The sequence below is a fragment of the Barbus barbus genome (assembly GCF_936440315.1).
Source record: "Barbus barbus genome assembly, chromosome: 25".
Taxonomy (NCBI): Eukaryota; Metazoa; Chordata; class Actinopteri; order Cypriniformes; family Cyprinidae; genus Barbus; species Barbus barbus.
The window spans coordinates 30,656,236-30,683,647 of NC_136753.1; the positions used below are offsets into that span (position 1 = coordinate 30,656,236).

The window sequence follows — 27,412 nt, forward strand, 5'->3', positions numbered from 1 at the left end:
AAAGGAGATTTTCTCAATATTTAGATTTTTTTGCTCCCTCAGATTCCAGATTTTCTAATAGTTGTATCTCAGACAAATATTGTCCGATCATAACAAACCATACATCAATGGAAAGATTATTTATTCAGCTTCAGATGATGTATACATCTCAATTTCATAAAATTGTCGCTTATGACTGGTTTTGTGCTCCAGGTGCCGGGTCACATATATTAACTACTAAAAATGACAAAACATTGAACGCAATTTCTAAAACTTTAAAATTAATATGAAAGCAGAAATTATACAAATAAAATCTAATTCAAAATACGAACAAAAACTGTACTTATTCTCGATGACGTATAGCGTCATCTAGCGTCAGCACGCGCTCGCTGCGTTCGGAAGTGACGTAGAATGCACGCGCACGCTCGTGTGTAACAGCAGCACGTGTTTGTGTTTATGTGACTGTAAGAACGCTGATCGGAACCGGTCTAGAACTCGAGCGGCGCTGTGTCGGTCATGATGGGGGAACACGAGCGGTATCCGCCGCCGAGCTTCACCGCAGCAGCGGGGCCTCCGGCGGCGTCTCACTGGAGCGGATCCGCGCTGCAGAACAACCGTAAGTTCGAGGCGTCCCGAGACTGGAGCTGGACTCAACCGGTGCAGACCGGACCCTGGACCGGACACTATCAGCCGCAACAGTACGCAGGTACACGAGCTCACTGTACCAGGGTAATACCATGGTATTCTGAGAGGTGCCTTTAGCACATGCTTCTGTCGTGTTTATCTGGACGGGTGCCACGGGTTAGGAGCAAAGGATGATCCCTGTCCTCAGGGTGTCGTGTACCCAGTTAACTAGTTATTAATAGTATCATGTACCTGGTAAACTGTTTAGTTAGTATTACACACCTAGTTAACTGTTCACTTAGTATTGTGTACTTGGTTAATTAGTATCACATTCCCAGTTAACTGTTCAGTTAGTTAGTATTATATATCTAGTTAGTTAGTCTCATAATATATCTAGTTAGTATCATGCACCCAGTAAACTGTTCATTTATTTGGTATTACACTTCCAGTTAACTGTTCAGTTAGTTAGTATCATATATCTAGTTGTATCAGTTTAATGTACCTAGTAAACTGTTAATTTAGTTAGTATCACATACCTGGTCAGTTAGTATCATGTGAACAGTTCACCGGTCAGTTAGTATCATGTGAACAGTTAACCGGTCAGTTAGTGTTAGTATCATGTGAACAGTTAACCAGTCAGTTAGTATCATCATGTGAACAGTTCACTGGTCAGTTAGTATCATGTGAACAGTTAACCGGTCAGTTAGTGTTAGTATCATGTGAACAGTTAACCGGTCAGTTAGTATCATCATGTGAACAGTTCACCGGTCAGTTAGTATCATGTGAACAGTTCACTGGTCCGTTAGTATCATGTGAACAGTTCACCGGTCAGTTAGTATCATGTGAACAGTTAACCGGTCAGTTAGTGTTAGTATCATGTGAACAGTTAACCGGTCAGTTAGTGTTAGTATCATGTGAACAGTTAACCGGTCAGTATCATGTGAACAGTTAACCGGTCAGTTAGTGTTAGTATCATGTGAACAGTTAACCGGTCAGTTAGTATCATCATGTGAACAGTTCACTGGTCAGTTAGTATCATGTGAACAGTTAACCGGTCAGTTAGTGTTAGTATCATGTGAACAGTTAACCGGTCAGTTAGTATCATCATGTGAACAGTTCACTGGTCAGTTAGTATCATCATGTGAACAGTTCACCGGTCAGTTAGTATCATGTGAACAGTTCACCGGTCAGTTAGTATCATGTGAACAGTTCACCGGTCAGTTAGTATCATGTGAACAGTTCACCGGTCAGTTAGTATCATGTGAACAGTTAACCGGTCAGTTAGTGTTAGTATCATGTGAACAGTTCACCGGTCAGTTAGTATCATGTGAACAGTTAACCGGTCAGTTAGTATCATGTGAACAGTTCACTGGTCAGTTAGTATCATGTGAACAGTTCACCGGTCAGTTAGTATCATTTGAACAGTTCACCGGTCAGTTAGTATCATGTGAACAGTTCACTGGTCAGTTAGTATCATGTGAACAGTTCACTGGTCAGTTAGTATCATGTGAACAGTTCACTGGTCAGTTAGTATCATGTGAACAGTTCACCGGTCAGTTAGTATACTCGTGTGTTTAGTTCACTGTTGTTGTGGTTGTTATATGAAACGGTGAGTTGTATAATAATTTCTCTGTTTGACCTCATGTCATTTCTCTCAGGTCATCTTCATCATTATCCTCATCCTCACGGCTGGCGGGGTCCAGCGCAGCATCACTGGGGTAGAAAGGTAAATGCAGACACTGATCTTCATCTGTCTGTTCCATTGATTGATGTGTCCTGTATGATGAGGTTTGATGCGTGTGTTTGAGCAGAAGCAGCAGAAAGAGCCTGAGTTCAGTCATTTCTGTGACACGTGTGACCGAGGCTTCAAAACTCAAGACAAATATGATGAACACATCTCACAGCACGTGAAGGTGAGCCACTGCAGCTTATTCATATGAGGCTGTCCTCTGACGTACAGCGTCTCATTAGTGCTCTTCTGCTCGTTCTGTGTGTCTGCAGTGCTCTGTTGAAGACTGTTGCTTCACTGCACACGAGAAGCTGGTGAAGATCCACTGGAGAAACGTGAGTGTCCTCTTCAGAAGCTCCTGCTGAACATCACAGGTCCACAACAATAATCAGAGCCGATCCGACACTTCTGAGGGCCCTAAGGAAAACTATGTCTGTCTGTGGGAATTAAAAACCCCCAAATGCTCCCCAACCCCTTAACCTAGTCTTTCAGAGCAGTTTCACTGTCAAACAACAGTGAGTTAAAAAAGTCAGTAATACAAAAAAGGAAGAAAATTACAAACCATAGGGCAAATACAACAGAAATAATTGTGCAAATAAAATTTAACCTGTATTAGCCTACTACACAGAAATTGATTAACCCTTGTGCATCAATTAAAAAAAGTTACACCCTGCAGCACAGAAGCAGTCATGAGTAGCACAGGTATATCTGTAGCAATAGACAACAATACATTGTATGGATCAAAATTATACATTTCTCTTTTATGACAAAAATCATTAGGATATTAAGATCATGTTCCATGAAGATATTTAGTAAATTTCCTACTGTAAATATATCTCAACTTAATTTTTGATTAGTAATATGCATTGCTAAGAACTTCATTTGAACAACTTTAAAGGAGATTTTCTCAATATTTAGATTTTTTTGCTCCCTCAGATTCCAGATTTTCTAATAGTTGTATCTCAGACAAATATTGTCCGATCATAACAAACCATACATCAATGGAAAGATCATTTATTCAGCTTTCAGATGATGTAATCTCAAAAAATGTACACTTATGACTGGTTTTGTGGTCCAGGGTCACATAGGTTCATCGAGGACAAAAATGTCCATGTCTAAAAACTGTCATATAAATTTGAAGTTTGGGAGTACAGACTTAAATTTGGTCTCATTTTAAAAAAGACCCGTGGCAGATTATTGTTGAAGTTCAAAAAGTTGTAAAAAAAATATATATTTTATATAATATTTTAAACATATTTTATAAAACATGTTGAACACAAAAATTGCCGGAAAATCAAAGCCATAAATCTAAACAAGCTGTGTTCCAAATTTGAGGTTGATATCTTGAAAAAAGAGCTTTTAGTGAGATTGTGTTTGGGTGCCGTTCCAAACTTTTCCCGTTAGATTCAGCAAAGCTCCGCTGGCAAACACAGCGCTGGGATTTATGATTCCAGGACAGTATAATTTCTCTCTCTCAAACATTACAGGTGCACACACACACACTTTTATTTATTTTTTTAGGACACACACCACACTCTGACAGGCATATCAACACATCCACACAATTACAGCTGCATTATTTATCCAATCTGCTCTATAATACAGCAAAAGCAGAAAACAGGGAAAATGTGAGGATTTGCTTTATAGGCCAAACCTGAGAAAATCCATTTGGTAAAAATGTACATTTTGAAGCCTTGCAAGCAGAATGAAAGCCTATTAACAAAGACTGCATCATTTTATAGTTAAATGGGATTAAAAATAGCAGTTTCAATGGGTTTCAATGGGGACATTTTTGTCTTTAAGGTCCTGAGAGGAACAATGTTTTTGCGGCGTGTAAAATAGATTTATTAAAGGAAATGAGGGTAAAATATAAAAATTCCAATAAAAACACACACAGGCAAAATGATAAAAAAAAAACTGAAAAAGACAAAAATGTCCATAAGGTCGCACAAGGGTTAAAATAGGAAATGCACTGCAAAGACTTCACCATTTAAAATCAAACATAAACTGATTCATAACAAAAGTTATGAACGATATTCACCGCATTGCAGGAAATGAACATTCATGTTTTCATAACCGCTGGCCAAAATCATAAACTAAACTAAAATGAAATCATCTTTGAGAGCAAAAGGGACCCCCTGGTGTTTACGCAGCATGCATATTTTTGCATATAGGTAGTATCGGCTCTGACAATAATGATAATGAGACAGAGAAACAATCACTGGAATCGCTTTCAGAGCGACTTTAACAATGCTAAAAACATTGACAGCCAATCAGAATCCGTGCTCGAGCATTTAAAGCGACACTAAACTACAGTGTGTTTATAATAAACAGAACATTATCATCTGCTGGGGCCTGTTTCAGAAAACAACTTTACCAAATAAGACAGGCTTATTTCAGTTAGTCTGACTTATTGTCAGTTGATTTGGTTCAAAATGAGTCAGACTAACTGAAAGAAGCCTGTCTTATTTGGTAAAGTTGTTTTCTGAAACAGGCCCCTGGTGTGGACACTAATCTAGTTCTCGTTATAGCTGTGTGAGTGTGTTTTAGGTGTTTAAAGATGTGTAACGCTGCTGTTCTCCTGCAGAATCACGCTCCAGGAGCCAAGAGGATCAGACTGGACACGGCAGAGGACATCGCCAGATGGAGAGAGGAGAGACGCAAGTGAGACGGACTTTACTCTGCTTTACATCAGCTAGAACTAGAAAAATTGTTTTTTATTTTTTTTACCAATATTGCTCTTTGTTTCAATATTTAAAGCTCTTTATGTTCTGTATTCTTCAACAAAGACGAGCAATAAATGATTGTATAGTATGACCAACACGATATTAGATAGATTAAACATAAATGTTATTTTCTGTAGGCCAGGCCTATATATTATGATGAAATTAGGTGATGCATGAATTTATATGAATTACATTTATATTTAACGACTACAATCACAGTAGTATATCGACTGATTTGCTGAGCTTCTAGCCTTGTACGCATGTAATAAGCAATTAATTGTTTTTAGCCCTATTATATAACACTTCTACAAGCAAAACAGAAGAAAGTAGTGTTATTATTGAATTCCTTCATATGTGTAGAAACTATCCGACGCTGAGAAACACAGAGAAGAAGCTGAAGCTGATGGAGATGAAAGAGCAGCGAGGAGACGTGCTGGAGACGGCTCAGTTCAGGTGCGTTTCTGATCAGATTAAAATCTGCTCATCCTCAGGTCATCTGAGATCAGGATGAGTTTGTTTCTTCTTCAGGTTTGTAGAAATGTGTCTCTGCATCAGTGTCTCAGCAATGGATGCTCTGCAGTGAATGGGTGCCGTCAGAATGAGAGTCCAAACAGCTGATAAAAACATCACAATAATCCACAGCACTCCAGTCCATCAGTTAACATCTGGAGAAGACAAACGCTGAAACACATCCAGCATTAAGATGTTTTTAACTAAAATACTATAGAGTCCATAATCCATAATAACTCTTCCTCCAGTGAAAACGTGCATCTCCTGTTGTCTCTAAACAAATATGTGTCTGGATTTTGATGTGAGATCTGTTCTGTCTTGTAAACGCTGCTTGATCTGCACAGTTTTCTCTCCTGATTCAGACCAGAACACTTTTTCACTGGAGGAAGAGTTATTATGGATTATGGACTCTATAGTATTTTAGTTAAAAACATCTTAATGCTGGATGTGTTTCATCTTTAGTCTTCTCCAGATGTTAACTGATGGACTGGAGTGCTGTGGATTATTGTGATGTTTTTATCAGCTGTTTGGACTCTCATTCTGACGGCACCCATTCACTGCAGAGCATCCATTGCTGAGACACTGATGCAGAGACACATTTCTACAAACCTGATGAAGAAACACACTCATCCTGATCTGGGATGAGCAGATTTTCAGCAGATTTCTGTTTCTGGGTGTGCTCTTCCTTTCGCTGTGTTTTGTTTCTGAATGTGGAGTGAGTTTAAGCGTGATCTGTGTGCAGTCGCATCAGGAGCTGCGGTAGGGGACGTGGATCTGACCGCTGGGGGTCTGAAGGATCGCGTCACACGAGCTCTGAGACGGATCTGAAGCGGCCGCATCAGGACAGAGATCCTCTCGCGGCTCTCGTCTGCAGTGACCCCGGTCAGTCTCCTCTCACTGCTGATGCTGATATGATGCAGAACTGCGTTTCATTCAGTCAATCAGACTTTGTTTGTGTTCTGTCAGAGTCTGATAAGGACGAGTCTGTTCAGCAGACACAGACTGGACTCACTGTCGCCCCCAAGAGCATGACCTCTGCCCTCGGGTCACTGATGTCCAGCTATGGGGATGATATGACCTCCAGTGAGAGCGAAGGAAACACAGACGGTACGAGTTTGGTCCTGATGATGTTCAGCATCAACACTATTCTAGTTATCAGAGTCAAATAAATAACAATTACACTAAATATCCAGATACATATTCTGAACTACAATACAGCATCATGTGATATATCATATGTTTTCATGCATTATACAAAGAACGTTTTAAGATTATTTTAAATCTTATTAGTCTTGAGTTTTCCATAAATATAGTCTTATTGTCTGATGCTCATGTGGTGTAAAATGATTTTAAAAAATGCATTATTCAATTTTAAAAGAATAATATGCCACCTCAAAAAAAGGGAAAAAAAGTGTTTTTATATTTTATATTGTTGTCTGTTCTCATGAAAGCACTGCTGCTGAAACGCTGCATTATATTTCTTATGTTTTACTCCATCACAGACGCTCCTGTGCTGAGGGTCAGTCAGGCTTTAGAGGAGAATAAGACGCTCCTGGATGCTCCTCCACTTCCTGTCCAGAGGATCCCAGCGCTGCATGAGGAGAAACACACACACACACCACCACAGCAATCCCATCATGCCCCGGCCGGCAGAGGAAGAGGACGCGGTCGAGGGGTGAGAGGAGGACGAGGCGGTAAAACCTGTAAACATGCTGCGCCACAGAGACATCGAGCAACACTACTAGAGATGGTGAGAGAAAACACACACACACACACACACACACACACACACACGGACACACATGTTGGTTTTTGTGGTTTATGGGGACTCTCCATAGGCGTAATGGTTTTTATACTGAACAAACTGTGTGTGCTATTGCCCTACACCAACCCTACACCTAAACTTAGCCCTCACAGAAGACTTTGTGCATTTGTAGATTTTCAAAAAAACACCATTTAGTATGTTTTTTAAGCCTTTTGAATTACGGGGACATAGGCAGTGTCCTCATAAACCACCTTCATATTGTAATACCTCTGTCATACCCATGTCATTATACACATTTGTGTCCTCATAAACCACATAAACATGCACACACACACACACACACACACACACACACACACCTATTTAACAGTATGTTCACACTGCTTTCGTGTACACAGTATTTGTGAGGTTATTTTTGTCTGTGACAGAAATTAATACTTGTATTCATCAAGGCTGCATTAAATTGATGGAAAGTGTCAGGAAAGACGTTTATAATGTTACAAAAGATTTCTATTTCGAAAATGCTGTTTTTATGAACTTCCTATTCATCTGTGAATCCTGAAAAATAAAATGCATCACAGTTTCCACAAAAATATTGTGCAGCACAACTGTTTTCAACATTGATAATAATCAGAAATGTTTGTTGAGCAGTAAATCAGTATATTATTATGATTTCTGAAGATCATGTGACACTGAAGACTGGAGTAATGATGCTGGAAATACAGCTGCAGATCACAGAAATACATTACACTTTAACACATTCACATAGAAAACAGCTGCTTTAAACTGTAATAATATTACTTCTGAATGCTGTGTTTGTTGTGCAGTTACTGGCTCCTGATATCCGTCACGAGAGGAACGTGGTTCTCCAGTGCATCCGTTTCATCGTCCGCAGCGGGTTCTTCGGTCTGGCTGCTAAAGACTCTCATGAGATCAGTGTGTCTGTGAACACAAGCGATGAGGACGTCAGTAGAGACGGAGATCCTCAGACAGATGGCCTGATCGACCGATCACACGAGAGACGCTCCGAGAGCGCTGGAGAGAACACACGAGTGAAGGAGAGTCTGCAGCGGCCCAGTGTGTTCCAGCAGCTGTTTGCTCAGCAGTTAGTATGTGGCGAGTCTGAGGAAACACTCTCCTGATGTGTGAAGAGAATCAGATCAGATGAGCAGGTGAAGGACCAGACTCTTCACAAACACACGACTGATGGTGGATCTGGTGGTTCTCCTCAGGAGAGGAACATCTGAGAACATCCAGTGATTCATAGTGACTTTAGAAACTAAATCCAGTGGAAACAAAGACAAGCAAACTTTTTTTATTATTTTTCATTTTTGTTTACTAATCAGATGTTTGGTCTTTCAAAAGAAAAGACTAGTGCTGTCAAACGATTAATTGTGATTAATCGCATTCAAAATAAAAGTTTTTGTTTACCTAATATGTGTGCACTGTGTATATTTATTATGTGTATATAAAGACACACATACAGTGTATATTTTGAAAATATTTACATGTATATATTTATATTCATATAATTTATATTATATATAAATATATTTAATATATAAACACAAAATATTTTTCTGGAATATATACATGCATGTGTGTGTATTTATACTTTTATTTTGTATGCGATTAATCGTTTGACCGCTCTAAAAGACTCCTAATGAATGGATATGAATGAGTGTGATCTGTTTTGAGCTCTTGTTCTGACTGTGATTCTCTCAGAGGCAGTGAATAGAGAGGTGTGTGTGAATCTGACTGATTATGAGCTCCGTCTTCACCTGCAGCTGTTCATGTGTCACATCCATCAAGGGTGGAGATGCTGACGTCTGTCGTGTTTAATGTTCTGCAGGTTTATCCTGTAACAAACCTGTAACCTGCACAGTCCTGTCCCTCAGCTCCTCAGATCATGTGTGCGTCAGATATCGGCTGTGACGCGCCACTCAATTCAAGCGCTAATCTAACAATACACTGCCTGTTTATTATGCAATGAAATCAGTCTGAACTTTACTGGCTGTGGATATGCTCCCATTTCTGTGTCGTCATTCATGTTTATAATAATGTTCCATTTGTTAACATTAGTTAGTGAAAATGCTTCCAGATATTTACATTTATTCATTTAGTGGATGCTTCTGTTCAAAGCAAATTACAAACGAGGAATAAAAATAATTCATCATAAACAATCATTTATCAATTTCAGTTCATGTTAATTTCAGCACTTACTAATATATTATTAAAATCAAAAGTTGTATCTCTTGCCATTGTTTAATGGACCTGAGCTGACTCAATAACTAGTTATATTATCTTACATGAACACAAATAAACTAATACTGAAACAAATGCAAATGAAACATTAAAGTGTTCATAAAATGAATTAATACAGATATCTTTCCTGAATAACTCTTTTTCTGAGGAAAAAAATCTTGGTATTTTTTATATGTAAGAACAAAACGTTTAAGTAGTCCATGTAATATTTTAATATATATATATATATATATATGTGTGTGTATGAAGAATTCAGATGCAAAGGTTCAGTAATTTCACTTTAATGGCAACGAATAGGTTCTTTCATTGCTATTAAAGTGAAATAATTAAAATTTTAAACAGGAACCTGAGAAAAACACTAATTTTAGAACATTTCAGACGCACTTAGAGGCTTTTACACCTGAACTCTTCAGATATAAATAGCTTTTTAAAATTTGCAATTATATCTGTGATGTATTGTTACAGATGCTTTACTGCAATATTATTACTTCAGTGTCACTGAAAACAATTACACTAAAATTATTTACACTGCAATACTAAAAGGTTAATTAGTCCATGTAAAATATAACAACAATAAAATGGTTTAAAATGCTTTTTATGTATATTTTATAATGTAATATTTTTATATATATTTTTAGAATTTATATATTTTTCACAAACAGATGTGAAAACTAATGAATGACTCCATAACGTCTCTGCATTCCCGGATCAGCGGTGGGCGTGTCCTGCGCGCCACGGCCCCGCCCCTGCCGGCGTCACCACCGCTGCTAGCTCGTCGGTTAGCGTGCTAACAGCGTTCAGCAGCGGTGAGACAGCGACGGGATGAGACAGCAAACCTGCGAATGAAGCCATTTCTCCCTCCTCACGCAGGCCTGAGAGCAGAAAGCGGCGTGAAACGGATTTAACCGGCGACTCGGAGCGTCTGAGTCCGAATTCACTCAAATCAAGAGTTCGGAGGAGCGTCTGCAATTCTGAGGTGATGTCGACGGTCTGTTTATGTTCGTTTATCAGCCGGTAACTGACGCGTGTCGTTGACACAACCGCGTATTTCTGTCAGGACATAAAGTTAACGATATTCTGCTGATGGATTGAGTTCGTTGTCTGTTAACCAACCGGTGCGGTTAACGTGCTAACCGGGAGCTAGCCGACGCTAGCCTGCGTTATTCATCATAAACACTCGCTGATCGCTAGCCGCGCAGAGATCCGTCGGAGCAGCTGTCAGACTCTTTAAATGGGGACTATAAACGGTTTGATAACGACGTCACTGCACCGACTGTAGCGTGTTCATCAGCTCCAGCGCACCGTTTACCGACGACCGCCGCGATGGCGCATCCGCCGCCGGCCGGTTCGTCGTCCCCCGGGCCGCACAGTCTCGGTATCCCGACGGTGAAGAAGAAGAGTGGCTTCCAGATCACCAGCGTCCTGCCCGCGCAGGTGTCCTCCGCCAGCGCCAACAACAGCATCGCCGAAGACACCGAGAGCTACGACGACATGGACGAGTCGCACACCGAGGACCTGTCGTCGTCAGATATCCTCGACGTGTCGGTTTCCCGAGCCACGGACACCGGCGTCCCCGAGCGGAGCTCGTCTGAGGAGACGCTGAATAGTTTACACGGCGGCGAGACGCCGGGAGTCGCGTCGCCTAACGAGCCGGTGATGCACCAGGGATACATGGTCAACGGCGTCCATCATCATCATCACAAGACCGGACGATCCGTGGCTCCTTCTACGACTCCTTCAACGACTCCTTCTACGACTCCTTCAACGACTCCTTCTACGATTCCTTCCGCGATCCCCGTCGTTCAGCAGGCTTTGGCCCCGAGCGGACGCTCCGTTCAAGCGGAGGCCGGCGGATCCGCGTCAAGCTCGGTTTCTGTCGCGACGGACTCCGCCGCTGGAGCTACGATGCCGTTTGTATCCGCAAATCCTGCGACCACCGCGTCGCGCTTCAGGGTGGTGAAGCTAGACTCCAACACGGAGCCGTTTCGGAAAGGACGCTGGACTTGTACGGAGTTTTACGAAAAAGAAGCACCAGCTGGAGACGCCGCGTCCGTCGCTCACAGAGCCGTGGAGAGCCTCATTCAATCAGAGCACGAGACCACGAGCGGCAGCTCCTCTGGAAGCACCTTGAGCGGCAGCGCAGGAGATGTCCAGCAGGTTTACGCTCAAGACGCAGGCGCTCACCTGATTCCTCCGACGGAGAGCTCATCCGCTCCGGTACGATCCTACAGTGTAGAGCCCCAGAGCAGCTACGCTCCGGTGGAATACGCTCAGATCGCAGCAAACGTCCAACCTCTTCAGATTCCTCCGATTCCGAACGCAGTGTCGCCCAGAGCCCCTCCAGTGTCCATCGGGATTCTGGGGCCCGTGTCTCCGAGGCCCCTGCAGATGGGCATCAACCCGGACCAACCTGGAGCGCAGCTGTCTTCATCCCGCAGCTCCGGCTCTGCTCAGAGCGACCTGCAGCCGCTGAGGGCCCCTCTGCACCTGGCGGGCCCCGCGTACGTGACTGCCTCGCAGCTGGAAGATGCGCAGCGGCTCCTGCTGCAGCACCACACGCTGCTGTCACTGGCTGCTGGAGGCAGGGCAGGCCTCGCAGGACCGGCTGCTGCTGCTCTCGGACAGGACGGAGCTGCCGGTGCTTTTGCTGTCTCGACTGGAGCAGATGAAGACAGGTAAGAGACAAACTCAAAACCACTTGTTTATGAGGGAGTGATGACTGTGATTGTGTTCAGTGTTATTTTAGGATAATTGAGATGCCTTTTGAAGTTTCTTTTTATTTATTTCAAATTTATATATAATTTATTGTGTTTTTTTTTGTTTTTTTTATGTTTTTATTTTTTAATATAATTTTTTTGTTATTTTAGGTAAACTTGATGCATTTAAACTTGTGTAAAAAAAGTTTTTAAAAAATATATATTTTTTACATTTTTAAATGTTTATATAATTTTATTAATATTTTTGTTAGTACATTAACTTCAAACTTATTTTTTTAAATTAAAAGTGTATTATATACCTCTTTTTAAATAAGAACTATATTTAATTTAAATTTTTTTTTTTATTTCAAGCAACAAAAGATATTTTTATGCATCTGACCTCATTGAAGGGTGAATCTCAAATCCAGGTGCCTCGTTTATCAACAGTGCGTAGAAAAGGTTCTATATTTTGTCCTTATATTTACACACATTCCTACATATAAGTGCTAGTTGATAGATCTCACACTTTGCGTGAAACTGTGTGTAAGCACTCATTACGAGCACATCTGTGCGTACGCACTGTTGATAAATGAGGACTCTGGTCATATTTCAACTCCAAAATCAGAGAAAGTTGTAATATTTTGCATTCCCTTTTTAGGACCATTAAGATTTTTGTATTGTGAGGTTATTAGCATGTCAATAAACCCCAAATTATTGTAATGCAGAACTCTGATTCCTGAGTGACACATTTTAATAGCATAATCTTTCTAGTGAGCTTTAGTGTGATTCTCCTGCAGTGTTTTGATGAGTTTGTCCTTGAACGAGGCGCTCTGTTCTGTTTGTGGTCAATGTCAGGGTAATCTAGTGCCTCTAAATATATCCGCTCGTCTCCAGAGAACTCGTCCGTCGTTCCTCTTTCTCCATCTCTTTTAAAACTTTTCCCAGCAATCAGCCTGATCTCTGTCTGCTGGAGTGTGGTCAGTAGCTCTAGCGTGTTGGATTGACCGGTCTGGTTGCCATGGTGACGCATCTGCAGTGACTCAGCAGAAGATGCTCTTGTGAGTGTGGTGCTGATGCTGCGGTGGCTGCGTGTCGTTACGCTCATCACGTCCTGCAGGGATTTAATGCAGTTGATGCTTCAGATCCTCGTGTTTGCATTGAATGTGGATTGATTTCTGTTCTCAGTGAGCGTCATCTTTATCAGCTCTGAATCACCTGCGTGATGCGGCCTGTTTACCATCCACAGGGTTAAAGTTATCGAGTACATCATGAATTCTGCTTGATTTTTCAGTTTTTCTGATAGATCTGTATCTCTCAGGTGTTTAACCAGAGCATTAAATATAAATCATGTGGCATCTTTTGTAATTTCAGTCATCTGTTCAGTGTTTTATGTATTTAATATTCTATTCTGTTTTTGTCAGTAGTTTTTCCTGTGCTCATATGTTTCTTTAGTCCTGATGAATCAGAATGATATGTCTGATATTTCCATAATATCTGCAGTGACACACATGATCACCCATCCTCCTGCTTCATCAGTAACCGTATCTTCTGTGTGTCTGGTCAAGAGCTCACTGATTTTTAATACTTGGCAAAGGTTTAAAAAGAAAGAAAGAGATGCTTTATTGTAATTGCATGAGGTACAACACATTTCAGGCTGGCAGCTCTAAGAGAGCAAGAAACATCCACATATATTTACACATTTGGTTACACTTTATTTTAAGGTGTCTTTGTTACAGTGCAATTATACATTTAAGTACTGAGTATTAATTAACTGCATGTACTTATAGGGTTATGTTTAGGATTAGGGTTTGGTTTAGGGTTATTGCATGCAACTATGCATTATTTTGTGCAAATTCTATAGTAAGTATATGTAACGTCTAACAAGGACACCTCAAAATAAAGTGTTACCACATTAAAAACTGTGTGCGTGTATATATATATATATATATATATATATATATATATATATATATATATATATTTTTTTTTTAATTTAATTTCTGTCTAATTTTTAATAGTCTTTAGTCTGTTTCGTGGATGTCTCTAAAAGCTCTCAACAAGAAACTGCAAAAGTTCATAGAAACTGTAAAAATTTAATTTTAAACCCTTCTTACCATGAAAATTAAAGCAACTGATTGTATGTACTTTTATTTATTTTACTTTGAAATTAAAGTTTCAAATCAATCTTACATCTTTCTTGACTCATTGTTTGATCTGACTGACAAAAGCACGGTATTGGAATAAAAAATAATTGCACAGAATGACTGTTCTGCCACTTGCTGAATTAAGTGTGTATAGTGTAATGAGGGCCCGTGATGACAGTGGAGTGCAGTGTGAAGTGTTTGCCTGCTCTATACGGTCTACAGTACAGTGTGTACAGTACAGTACCGTACGGTGTGAGTTTGAATCACTGATGTATGAATCCATCGCTGTGTCTCGTATGTAATCAGTGCAGTGCTCCGCATCAGTCATGTGACTCAAACGCTCATTCAGTGATTCCTCCTTATTAATATTGAACATGAAACCTTAATCTGACTCTTTACTTATATGATGTTCTTGGTCTTAAATCATCTGAATATTCAGTATTGTTCATTCACGTTTATTCATCTTGTAGATAGAGCAGCAGTGCAGATCACATTACAGAGGTATTATAGAATGAAGTTGTAAAATGTTCAGCATTTGAAGACTGCAGTGCTGCTTTGATATTTCGGTCTAGTGACAGTATTTCTGCTGGTTTTGTGGTTTTCTATGCGTGAGTCTCTTGGTTTTAGCTGATATTAGCCACTGTCTTGATCTTAGGAAGATAACTGTTTATCTCTGAGATTTCTGTTATGATACAGACTGGTGTATATTATTCTTCACTTTGGTTTAAATGAGATGATGAGTGACTGACTCTGATGGGAAGGCAGGTGTGTGATGGGTTTGATCAGAAGCAGCTGCAGTGCTGTGTTTGTCCTTCAGGTGTCAGTGAATCTCCACTCGCAGCTGTGCTCGGTCGCATGCATTACTGCAGCTCTGGCTGCGCTCATGTGACTGCAGTCGTCACGCGCTGTGCCCTATTTCTGCTGCCCAGACGTCAGATGTGTGTGTGTTTCATCAGTTTTAGTTTTATTCATCTCCTTTAGAGATAAAATGAAATTGGATGAGTCTCTCAAGAACATGTTCAGATCATATTTCTTCTTGCAGTAAAGGAATCCTATATTACAGTAATGAGAAACTGACAGAGAACGAAGTGTGTGTGAAAATGGTTATGGACCTCAAATCAAATGTCTCGTTCTTTGCATTCGTCCTCTTTAGCTTACTTCCTAATGTAGTATAAGCTAATAAACCTGGCGTTGTGTGTTACAAAGATAGTTGTCTTTCTGATGAATTGCTTTTGTCACATGTTTGTTAGTCACTTTGGATAAAAGCATCTGCTAAATGCATAAATGCAGACGGGCTTCATTTTTAATGCAAAATGTAACCTTACTTTACTTTTAGTCATTTAGCAGACGCTTTTATCCAAAGCGACTTACAAATAAGCAAAAGTAGCTAAAACTGAAAGTTAACACTCTGTAAATACTCTATACACACCCATTTAAGAAAATACAGAAATTAAAAATTGACAAATGCATACAACAACATTTCAATAGTAAACATATAAAGGGAAAGAAAGAAAAATAAAAAGCGATACTTGTATCCTTTGCCGGTGTCCTAGCCCGGTGGAGTCGATGGTCTTCACAGTAAGAGGGCTTCACACGAGGGCTGGTGCGGTATAATAACCTTTTTATACCCAACAAATCACTGCTAGAATTCAGCTGAACCCACTTTCCTATTAATCACTGAAAATGGCCAATCAAGTGCACACACTGACAAGATACACCATACAGTATGAGACCAAACGTGATTCCAGCAACTCTCAACATAGTAAACAAAATAAGCGTTTTGAATAACTTCTTATTTATTTGTTTAAAACATGAGCTGAATGTGTTTCCTCTTGAGACTTTTCGTTCATCCAGTTACTCATCTTGAGTCAGTATCAGCTGCATTACTGCACTGCACCTTTTTTTATTACTTTTATTATTAATCTCTGCTTTAGTCTTAGACTGTGTGTAAAACGAAAGGTACTGTCTGTCACACATCTGCTGTTCATTAGTCTGTCCGTCAGAGGAAACGCATCAGAGCTGAACGTCTGTCTGGTTTCACGCCGGAGCTGATGATGCTCCTGATGTTCTGTGGTGTGTGTGTGTGTGTGTGTGTGTTTATCTGGATGTGCTCGCTCCCATCATGACTCTTATGCAAGAGCACAGAGACCTCTAGCCAATCAGCATGCCTTAGCAACAGTTGCTATGTGCCCTGCATCAGAGTGATGAAATGTGAGAAACACACTCATGGATAGTGGAAAGTGGACCGATGACATGGATTTGTGTTTCTTCAGCATCAGTATTTTAGGTTAAATGTATTTTGTATATGTGTGTGTTTTTGTACAGTTGTCATTTTCAGCATTTTTAATCATATTTTAAACCATTTAGTGGACGCTTTTGTCCAGAGTGACTGCAGTCCTACAGTGAGACAAACGGTTGAGATCTGAATGAGCTCATATATGGATACTAATTATGCAAGAATAATGCAAACAGTGATAATTCAGCTTGTCACTGCAGAGCTCATCTGACAGCATTTCCCAGTGCAGGACACACACACACACACACACAGAGCAGCTCATGTAGTTTTCCATCTGCGTTGGTGGAAAAGGGGTTCTTAGTGCCTCCTTGATGTTGCTATGGCAACCATAGTCTGGCATTGTGTGGATATTTTCATCTTCCTCACAGTGTTGCCAACTGTGATGTAACATTGAGACTAGGAGTGTGCGATTTATATATCATATAATCGTAATTGTTGTTTTAACGATGTGCGATTTTGACATTTATCAAGTATTTTTCAAAAACCAGTGGCGGCGGTTTTCATTTCACATTTAAAGTTTCTTTTTATTTAAATAATTTCAAATAACAGTATTCATTGTTTTATTTTTAACATATGAAAAAATGTATGCATTTGTAATTGCAGGTTAAATGCATTAAACGGTGTGTAAACGCATCTAAACACCACTTCAGATGTAGCTTCTGTGTTTCCTCTGCTTTGCAAAGATGAATTTTGTTGATACTGAAGTGATTTTATTTGTTTGGTAACAGCCCAAATGTCTTAATTGATTGAATAAATGTAGTAATTTGACTCAAAACATTATGCATACTTTTAGAAAAAAATTGCTTTGTAAAGGTAAAAATGCCCATAAAAGTAAAAAAAAAAATCAACTCAAACTTATTAGAGAAGATTAATTTCTATCAGTGTGAACTGACCACCACACAGAATATGAAGAATATCCAAAACTTCAATAGTCAGCCATCCACAGCAGTCCTTGAGATACCAGCAAAATATCCTGTAATTATCGTTATCAGAAAATCTGTGCGCGTCTACATACACACTTCACTCGGAAATTGCAAGTAAATTTCACAAATTATTGCAAAGAAATAGAAAGGTACTTATATTTTCCTAAAATGTATGATTTAATACAACAATTATTTCCATAAGTTATATCATAAATTGAGTGAGAAGTTTAATGATGTGTGAGCACCGGAGATGATTGAACTCCAGCTGATCATCTGAGATCATCCAAACAGCATCTTGAGCTTCAATAAAGAGACGTGATCACTGACACACATTTGATTAGTCGCACACAAACAGTGCAGAATCTGAAACGTTTGTACGTTTTGTTGTAAATTATTCACAATCCTGATTTTCAGTGGTTCTGAGATTCACTTTCATCATTTATACTGATTTTGACCAGTTTAAGATTTTCTCTCTAACTTGCATGAATTTCCCCTTGGGATTAATAAAGTATCTCATGAGGTCACAAACACATCTGTGCATGTGTGTGTGTTTTTCATTTTCAGATTGTAACAGTCCGTGTGTGTGTGTGCTGTAGATGGATTTGTTGAATTGTTATTCAGCATCCGTCTCGTTCTGATGTAGATGTTCTTGGGCTGTGTGTTTCTCCGTGTGTTGTTGTACACGCATCTGCTCTGCTCAGTCTTTGTCCTGTATCTGGACGTTGGGCTCATGCGGCGTACCAGGCGTTGATGAGACGAGACGAGCAGCATGTGAGAGCGCAGGACACGTTTATATGATGTGTGTCTGAATCTTCTGATCTGCACTGTTTATGTAACAGCGGCTGGTCATGTGACTCTGGTGACTTCACTGCTTCAGTGTCTCTGTGTGATGGAGTTTTTCATTTTTGTGATTTCGAGTTTGTCAAAATTATACATTTTTTCTTTTATGCCAAAAATCATTAGGATATTAAGTAAAGATCATGTTCCATGAAGATATTTAGTAAATTTCCTACCGTAAATATATCAAAACTTCATTTTTGATTAGTAATATGCATTGCTAAGAACTTCATTTGAACAACTTTAAAGGAGATTTTCTCAATATTTAGATTTTTTTGCTCCCTCAGATTCCAGATTTTCAAATAGTTGTATCTCAGACAAATATTGTCCTATCATAACAAACCATACATCAATGGAAAAAATACATAATTATTTATTCAGCTTTCAGATGATGTATAAATCTCAATTTTGAAAAATGGACACTTATGACTGGTTTTGTGCTCCAGGTTCACATGTGTATATATACATATGTATCCTATATGTGTATAGGTATATGTGAGTGTATATATACAAAATTACATATCTCTATACATTTACACACACACGTATATGATTTGTAGTCCTTGAAATCTGCTAAATGAATAAATGTAAATGTGACCTAGAATCAAGTCTGTGCTTCATCTATTGAAGACAGATGAGAAAGAGTTCTGCTCTTTTACCGCTTACATAAACTCATTTGTTGCTTAATGATTTTTTCTTTTATCATTTTTGTATAGTCTGTGGCCTCTTTCTTTCTCTTTCTTTATAATACTAATAGGTTTGAGTTATTATGGGTGTTATTCTGTTGCATAATGTTTCCTGTGGACCATTATTATTATTATTATTATAATAGCTTAGTTTTATTTAAAATTTAACGAGCCAGGCTATTGCACCACAAAAAAAAGAAAAGTTACTTTTTTTTTTTTTTTTAGCAGCACAACCTGAAATGCGTCAAAAATAATATAAATAAACAGTATAATGATAGTAGTTATTTTTAAATAGGGAATTTCCTTTGGAACGTGTTGATATTTTGATAAACAAGCAGCGATTGTGTTTGCAAACAGGGAAATAAGCACGCTCCCTTGTCGGCTCTCTTCGGCTTCGTTCGGCTCTGTTCGTGAGCAGCCGCGGGGGCGGGGCTCGGCATAGATTAGTCAAATACCCCGCGCTCTCAGCCAATGACGCGCCGCCGTGCGCTCAATCCTCTTTTATTATGCTAATGACGCAGCGTCCGCGGATCTCCCGCACTGTAATCTCATTCCGAGCGCCTTTGTGTGGCGATCATCGGGAGAAATCACGCACAGGACCGAGAATGTGACGCTTCTGCATCGGTTTGTGTGATTCGGCGCTTGATGGCGGAATAGAATGAATTCTCCGTGTTACCCGCTGCCGATGGATGTCGGTGTTTGTCATCTGAGGAGTTTTTCAATCTCGTTTCTGTCGTCAGTTCTGGGCGCTGAGAGTCTAGATAACAGGTGAATATTACCTTCATTCGAGAGAGATATTAATGATGATATCGCGATGCTGCTGTGAATGTGATGTAATGTCCATCTGAAGGATCCTTTAGCATCTTCATCTGCAGAAGCGTCGCGTTGTTCTGTTTCTCCTGCTGTGTGTTTATGCACATCTTATGCAACATCATCCCAATCAATCAATCAATCAATCAGTCGATCAATGAACTGACCGGGTCTCTTTCGTTTTTCCCACAGTTCCTCCGGAGCCAGTGTTGTGGCCATAGACAACAAGATCGAGCAAGCCATGGTGAGTGAGTCTGAGCTGCTCTTCATGATGATGATGATGATGATGATGATGATTATATCTGACCCTGCAGCACAGAAGCAGTCATGAGTAGCACAGGTATATCTGTAGCAATAGACAACAATACATTGTATGGATCAAAATTATACATTTCTCTTTTATGACAAAAATCATTAGGATATTAAGATCATGTTCCATGAAGATATTTAGTACATTTCCTACCGTAAATATATCAAAACTTCATTTTTGATTAGTAATATGCATTGCTAAGAACTTCATTTGAACAACTTTAAAGGAGATTTTCTCAATATTTAGATTTTTTTGCTCCCTCAGATTCCAGATTTTCTAATAGTTGTATCTCAGACAAATATTGTCCTATCATAACAAACCATACATCAATGGAAAGATTATTTATTCAGCTTTCAGATGAATCTCAAGTCACAAAATTGAGCCTTATGACTGGTTTTGTGCTCCAGGGTCATATTTTGCTTCACATCATCTCTACATAACCAGCCATCACACAAAGACTTCTGACAAGAAGCCCAATAAACCGGTTTAATGTCATTAATAATGCAGTCGTAGATATACAGAATATAAAACGGCAGAACAGCCAGGCTACGGTTCATTTAACACAGTTAGTTCTCCTCCACAGCTGCTCGCTATGTGAAATAATTGGCTTATTGTTAGTGAGCAAGGTGCTGTGGATGTGATTGGTAATGTGATGAGTGTTTGTTTGGTGTGGATCCGGCTCTGTTTGGAGCCTGTGCTTGTTGCTAGGCAAACGCTGACACAGATGCCCTGAATAACCCAGCAGCTCCACCCTCTGGATGAAGAACATTCTGTTCCCCTAAAGATTGCATACAGAGTCCTGATCGCTGATGGCTCTAACATCTCTCTCTAGAGCTTTAGCTGACTCTAGAATGCCTGCTATCCTCACGCTCATGTCCAAACCGTGATGATGGGAATCTCTGTAAGGAATATACGTGTATATGGAGTAACGCTTGTTTTTTTAAAGAAATTACTGCTTTTATTCATCAAGGATGCATTAATTCGATCAAAAGTGTCAGTGAAGACATTTATAATGTTAGAAAAGACTTCTGTTTGAAATAAATGCTGTTCTTTTCAACTTTCTATTCATCTGTGAATCCTGAAAAATAAAATGCATCACGGTTTCCACAAAAATATTGAGCAGCACAACTGTGTTCAACATTGATAATAATCAGAAATGTTTGTTGAGCAGTAAATCAGTATATTATTATGATTTCTGAAGATCATGTGACACTGAAGACTGGAGTAATGATGCTGAAAATACACAGAAATAAATTAGGGTTCAATAGATATTCATGTAGAAAACAGCTAATATTTCAGTTTTTACTGAATTTATGATCAAGTAAACACAGCCTTGGTGAGCAGAGGAGGCTTCATTGTCTCAAGCTCTTGTGTGTCGTGGTAACGTCTGGTTGTGTTTGCGCAGGACCTGGTGAAGAGTCACCTGATGTATGCGGTGCGTGAGGAGGTGGAGGTGCTGAAGGAGCAGATCAAGGAGCTGATGGAGAGGAACTCTGAGCTGGAGCAGGAGAACACGCTGCTGAAGAACCTGGCCAGTCCAGAGCAGCTGGCGCAGTTCCAGGTCCAGACCGGGTCGCCCACCGCAGGGGCCCCAAACCCGGGCCCTGGACCCACCGCCTGACTACCTCTCCTGACCATACTGTGAATGCACTCCACAATCAACACGGCACAGACGCTGCTTCTCAGACAATCCGGACTGAGCCGGACCGGACAGTATTAGCCGCCGCTCAGCTTGTGTTTTTACCATGCCTCCAGTCGCTCTGCTGGTTTTATTGGTTGGCTTTTAGTTTTGTTCCTCTAGCTGTAATGAAGTCATAAGGAGCACTTTGTCGTCAACATGTGAATAAGACCAAACGAGCACCGCCGCGAGGACGAGTGTGACCTTTGACCCCTGACACCTTGACCTCTGTCTCATGTGTATAAAAAAATGGTGGAATGTGAATCTGCTTTCAGGGTGGATTTTCTGTGAGCGAGTTCTGCTCTTGTTAAGTTATTTGCCTTACGGTCCATGGCTCTGGTCACACTCTGGTCAGTCTGACCTGTGACCTCACAGTATGTGCATGTTTCCTTCAAAACAATGTGACGTCATGCAGCTGCAGTAAACTGTTACACATAGACTTTAATAAATGACGAGGAAATGAAAGCCGGTGTCCTGCTGCGTTTCTTCACATGGAGAGATGAAGACAGGTAGACTAGTAGCTGTAGGTTGGTTAGTGGTGTTAACATGTTACTTGCTGTACTCCTGACCATAGAAAGCTCTGAAACGACCTTAAGGTCAGATACTGCAGGCATGTGTTTTCATGCTTCACCGGTCAGATTTGAGCTCTGTTTGCTTCCATAACATGTCTCCATAACATGTCTCTTGTTTCATGCTAGTGGAAGGAAAACATGCAAAATACACAGCTAAGCGTTTCCTTTATTGCACTTTATGTATTTGTGTCTGTAGATTTCTATTGCAATCCGTATCTTTCTCTTAGTCACACCAAACTGTAGTTTTATTCCCCTCTATATGCTGAAGATTAGTTCATATTTCATTTACGCTGATTTATGCAATATTTTACTTCTAAAAACATGGTGAAATGTTTGTTTTGCTGTCTGTTGACAGTATTTTCTGATTTATAAAAGAGAAATCCAAAATCTCCTCCGGGGAAAACCTCAAACTAGAACTATGAATCTGACTTTATCCAATGATCAGATATATGCTCTGGAAATGTATGCAAATTAGTGCATATTTAATTGGAGTAATGTATCATTTGCATATTTAAACACCATTTCAGAAACCTTTAAATACCAAACAGGTGCCAATGTGTTGTGATTATATAACTGGTGAAGTATGATATTAGTCACCTCTGGCACTTACAGTTAATGATATTGATATTATATTCTGACTGATGTGTTTCAGCTGCATGTGTGTGTGTGTGTGTGTTTCCCATGGATACGGGTGAAAGATGTTGCTAGGCAACTAAATATAGACATGAAGGCAACTTAAAGACCGTCTTCTGACCGCTGACTGACTCGCTGTTATGAAATGATTCATGTAGTTCGTCATTCTTCTGCAGAAGGACATTATGAAGCTCCATGAACAGAAGATCTTCCATCTGTTTATAACGCTCACCATCAGCTCGTGTTTAACCCTGTAAAGCCTGACAGATTAAATAATAGAATTATTTAAACACATCAGTTTTTTGAACCTTTAGACAAAATATTTTTTTAAAGTCTGAAAAGATTGCATGTGTTTTGTTTTGTAGTGTATTCATCAGGCTTTATGTCTCATATATTCTGATACAGTGAGAATATGAAGGAAAAGCAGCTAAATTCAGAGACTCGAACTGAGCAAAAATATGAATTTGCTGCAAATACTGATATTTCTGATGAAATCCTGATGCTTGTGATGTAAATCAAGTGAGATGTTTATAACAGTGCAGCAGATACTGACATAATATGATCTAAATATCATTCATCACTCTATATCTCCAGTAATAAGTCACAGTAAGATGAGATGTAAATGAGCCAAACATATAATGCAATGCTGATTGAGAGATAATAAACGCTCCTCAGAAGATGTGAGATGAAGATCATTCCTCCGCTGAGGAACAGAGAAAGTAAAGCTTCTGGAAACAAACGCTCCTCAGAAGATCCTGATGATCAGATTTGAGACGCACTGATTTATCTAGAAAATGGTTGATGGACAATCAAGTAAAGCTGAGCTGCTTCAGTCCAGTAAGAGTTCAGGTGGTGATATGACTGCAGTTATTCTGACGCTTACTTGATCAAAATCAGTCAAGATTTGACACTGAAGCTGGACGCTTGTACAATTACACTAAAAGAGCTTTTACTGGATAAAACACTCAATCAGACGACAGAAGACATGAGGAGACCGAGTGTGACACGTTTAACAGCATTATATTGATCATTTAGAGGAACTTTGCTTATCAAATATGATCCAGTAGCTTTATAGATGAAGGTTCAGAGTGAACGAGGTCATGATCTCAGTGTTTCTGTTCGTTGTGTTTGAGCTGCTCAGAAGATGAAAGGCCTGTATGGAGATTGTTTTCATCCAGATGATGCATCAGAGACGCTGTGATGATCAGTGATTTGATATCAGATATAATCTGTTCTCACACACACTGATGAAGATCTAGAGGTTTGCGTTTCTGCAGGATGAAGATCATCATCATCATCAGGTGTCTCTGGATGAATTGAGGGAAGAATTGTGCGGCTCGTTTTTATGTTCGGTTGTGACCTTTGACTTTACGCCCCGCCCCCTCCATACCACAGCAGCCAATCACCAGCAGCGCTTTAGTATGTGTGTGTGCGCGTGTTTTTGTTTGAGTGTGAGTGTGTGTGTAAGAGTGAGTGTGTGTAAGAGTGTGTTTGCGTGTGTAAGAGTGTGTTTGCGTGTGTAAGAGTGTGTTTGCGTGTAAGAGTGTGTTTGCGTGTAAGAGTGAGTGTGCGTGTAAGAGTGAGTGTGAGTGTGTGTAAGAGTGAGTGTGTGTAAGAGTGTGTTTGCGTGTAAGAGTGAGTGTGTGTAAGAGTGAGTGTGAGTAAGAGTGAGTGTGTGTAAGAGTGTGTTTGCGTGTAAGAGTGAGTGTGTGTAAGAGTGAGTGTGTGTAAGAGTGAGTGTGAGTAAGAGTGAGTGTGAGTGTGTGTAAGAGTGTGTTTGCATGTAAGAGTGAGTGTGTGTAAGAGTGAGTGTGTGTAAGAGTGTGTTTGCGTGTAAGAGTGAGTGTGTGTAAGAGTGAGTGTGAGTAAGAGTGAGTGTGTGTAAGAGTGTGTGCGTGTAAGAGTGTGTTTGCGTGTAAGAGTGAGTGTGTGTAAGAGTGAGTGTGTGTAAGAGTGAGTGTGTGTAAGAGTGAGTGTGAGTAAGAGTGAGTGTGTGTGTGTAAGAGTGTGTTTGCGTGTAAGAGTGAGTGTGTGTAAGAGTGAGTGTGTGTAAGAGTGAGTGTGAGTGTGTGTGTGTAAGAGTGTGTTTGCGTGTAAGAGTGTGTTTGCGTGTAAGAGTGTGTTTGCGTGTAAGAGTGTGTTTGCGTGTAAGAGTGTGTTTGCGTGTAAGAGTGAGTGTGAGTAAGAGTGAGTGTGTGTAAGAGTGTGTTTGCGTGTAAGAGTGAGTGCGTGTAAGAGTGAGTGTGAGTAAGAGTGAGTGTGTGTAAGAGTGTGTTTGCGTGTAAGAGTGAGTGCGTGTAAGAGTGAGTGCGTGTAAGAGTGAGTGTGAGTAAGAGTGAGTGTGTGTAAGAGTGTGTTTGCGTGTAAGAGTGAGTGTGTGTAAGAGTGAGTGTGAGTAAGAGTGAGTGTGTGTAAGAGTGTGTTTGCGTGTAAGAGTGAGTGTGTGTAAGAGTGAGTGTGTGTAAGAGTGAGTGTGTGTAAGAGTGTGTTTGCGTGTAAGAGTGTGTTTGCGTGTAAGAGTGTGTTTGCGTGTAAGAGTGAGTGTGTGTAAGAGTGAGTGTGTAAGAGTGAGTGTGAGTGTGTGTAAGAGTGAGTGTGTTTGCGTGTAAGAGTGTGTTTGCGTGTAAGAGTGAGTGTGTGTAAGAGTGAGTGTGTGTAAGAGTGTGTTTGCGTGTAAGAGTGAGTGTGTGTAAGAGTGTGTTTGCGTGTAAGAGTGAGTGTGTGTAAGAGTGAGTGTGTGTAAGAGTGAGTGTGTGTAAGTGTGAGTGTGTGTAAGAGTGTGTTTGCGTGTAAGAGTGAGTGTGTGTAAGAGTGAGTGTGAGTAAGAGTAAGAGTGAGTGTGTGTAAGAGTGTGTTTGCGTGTAAGAGTGAGTGTGAGTGTAAGAGTGAGTGTGTTAGAGTGTGTTTGCGTGTAAGAGTGAGTGTGAGTGTAAGAGTGAGTGTGTGTAAGAGTGTGTTTGCGTGTAAGAGTGAGTGTGAGTAAGAGTGTGTTTGTGTGTAAGAGTGAGTGTGAGTGTATGTAAGAGTGTGTTTGCGTGTAAGAGTGAGTATGTGTAAGAGTGAGTGTGTGTAAGAGTGTGTTTGCGTGTAAGAGTGAGTGTGTTTGCGTGTAAGAGTGAGTGTGTGTAAGAGTGTGTTTGCGTGTAAGAGTGAGTGTGTTTGCGTGTAAGAGTGAGTGTGTTTGCGTGTGTATACAGATGAAGCCTTCAGTCAGAATCACTGTATCGCTCACTCTCTCTCTCACACACACACACACACACACACTCCAGTCGGCATAATGAAGCTCATCATGGAAGCAGTCGTGTGTTTCTGTGTGTCATACCAACATTTCACTTTTCTTGAAACTGTTCTAGTTAAATAAAACTTTTTTTATTTTTATTATTTGTTGTAAAAATGATTTGACTTTGATTTCAAATGCCAGTAAAATCCATGCAAGTGTGAATATCAGTGAGGTTCTGTCTGTGTCTTTTATTGTGAAGTGTTGTTTCCTGTTCTCTGGATTGATCCTCAGCAGTGTTTACTAGTCTGGTTAAATCCTCTAGCACCGCAGTCCTGCTCCAACACACATACCATGTAGTTTTCAGATAAGCCTGAAGGACTTGATTAGCTGGATCAGCTGTGTTTAATTAGGGTTGCATCTAAACTGAGTTTGACACCCCTGCTCTAGTCCCTGCATGTTTGTCATGTTCTCTTTCAGGTCCTGTACTCGGAGGTAAGTTTCTTCTTCATGGATTTGTATTTTGTTGTAAAAGAAAAGCTGCATCTAGATCTTTCACCTGTTTAGTTGGTTAGGAGATGTGATACCCTTGAGTTTGTTAATATATGCTGATATTGATTGTTCTGTGTGTGTGTGTGTGTGTGAAACAAAGAAACAGTTAAAATTACATGTGAAGTTACACTTCATACACTATATTAACTGTTTAGATGATCTGCCAGTGCAGTAAATAACACTGTATATGTACAAATGATGAACGTACTCGGTTTAATTTTGTTATGTATATTAATCTGATGTAACAGACTGAGAGAGAAACACGAGAGCCGTTTAACTGTTAACCGGCTGAAGAGTATTAGACACAGTCGACAGAAATCATCCAAACACACTGACCAGTGCCGGACTGAACAGTTTAAATCACAGGTGTGCGTTCAAACTAGGGCTGCAGAACGATTAGTCGTGATTAATCCATTCAAAAAGTTTGTTTACATACTATACGCGTGTGTACTGTGTATAT

General features: G+C 40.0%; 2 protein-coding genes across 2 annotated transcripts; both read left to right on the forward strand.

The window, feature by feature from the left end:
* Positions 1 to 372: 372 nt before the first annotated feature.
* On the forward strand, positions 373 to 8,766 carry nufip1 (nuclear FMR1 interacting protein 1). The gene is made up of 10 exons (XM_079378344.1): positions 373 to 685; positions 2,262 to 2,329; positions 2,415 to 2,516; positions 2,605 to 2,667; positions 4,920 to 4,996; positions 5,419 to 5,511; positions 6,311 to 6,450; positions 6,535 to 6,675; positions 7,071 to 7,318; positions 8,161 to 8,766. Exons 1-10 carry the CDS (start codon positions 496 to 498, stop codon positions 8,473 to 8,475), a joined length of 1,437 nt encoding a protein of 478 aa, XP_079234470.1. The 5' UTR covers positions 373 to 495; the 3' UTR covers positions 8,476 to 8,766.
* A 1,595-nt stretch (positions 8,767 to 10,361) lies between these two features.
* On the forward strand, positions 10,362 to 26,629 carry LOC306845039 (TSC22 domain family protein 1-like). The gene is made up of 5 exons (XM_079377555.1): positions 10,362 to 12,273; positions 20,183 to 20,234; positions 21,706 to 24,688; positions 25,264 to 25,658; positions 25,742 to 26,629. Exons 1-3 carry the CDS (start codon positions 10,922 to 10,924, stop codon positions 21,919 to 21,921), a joined length of 1,620 nt encoding a protein of 539 aa, XP_079233681.1. The 5' UTR covers positions 10,362 to 10,921; the 3' UTR covers positions 21,922 to 24,688; positions 25,264 to 25,658; positions 25,742 to 26,629.
* The last annotated feature ends 783 nt before the right edge of the window (positions 26,630 to 27,412 follow it).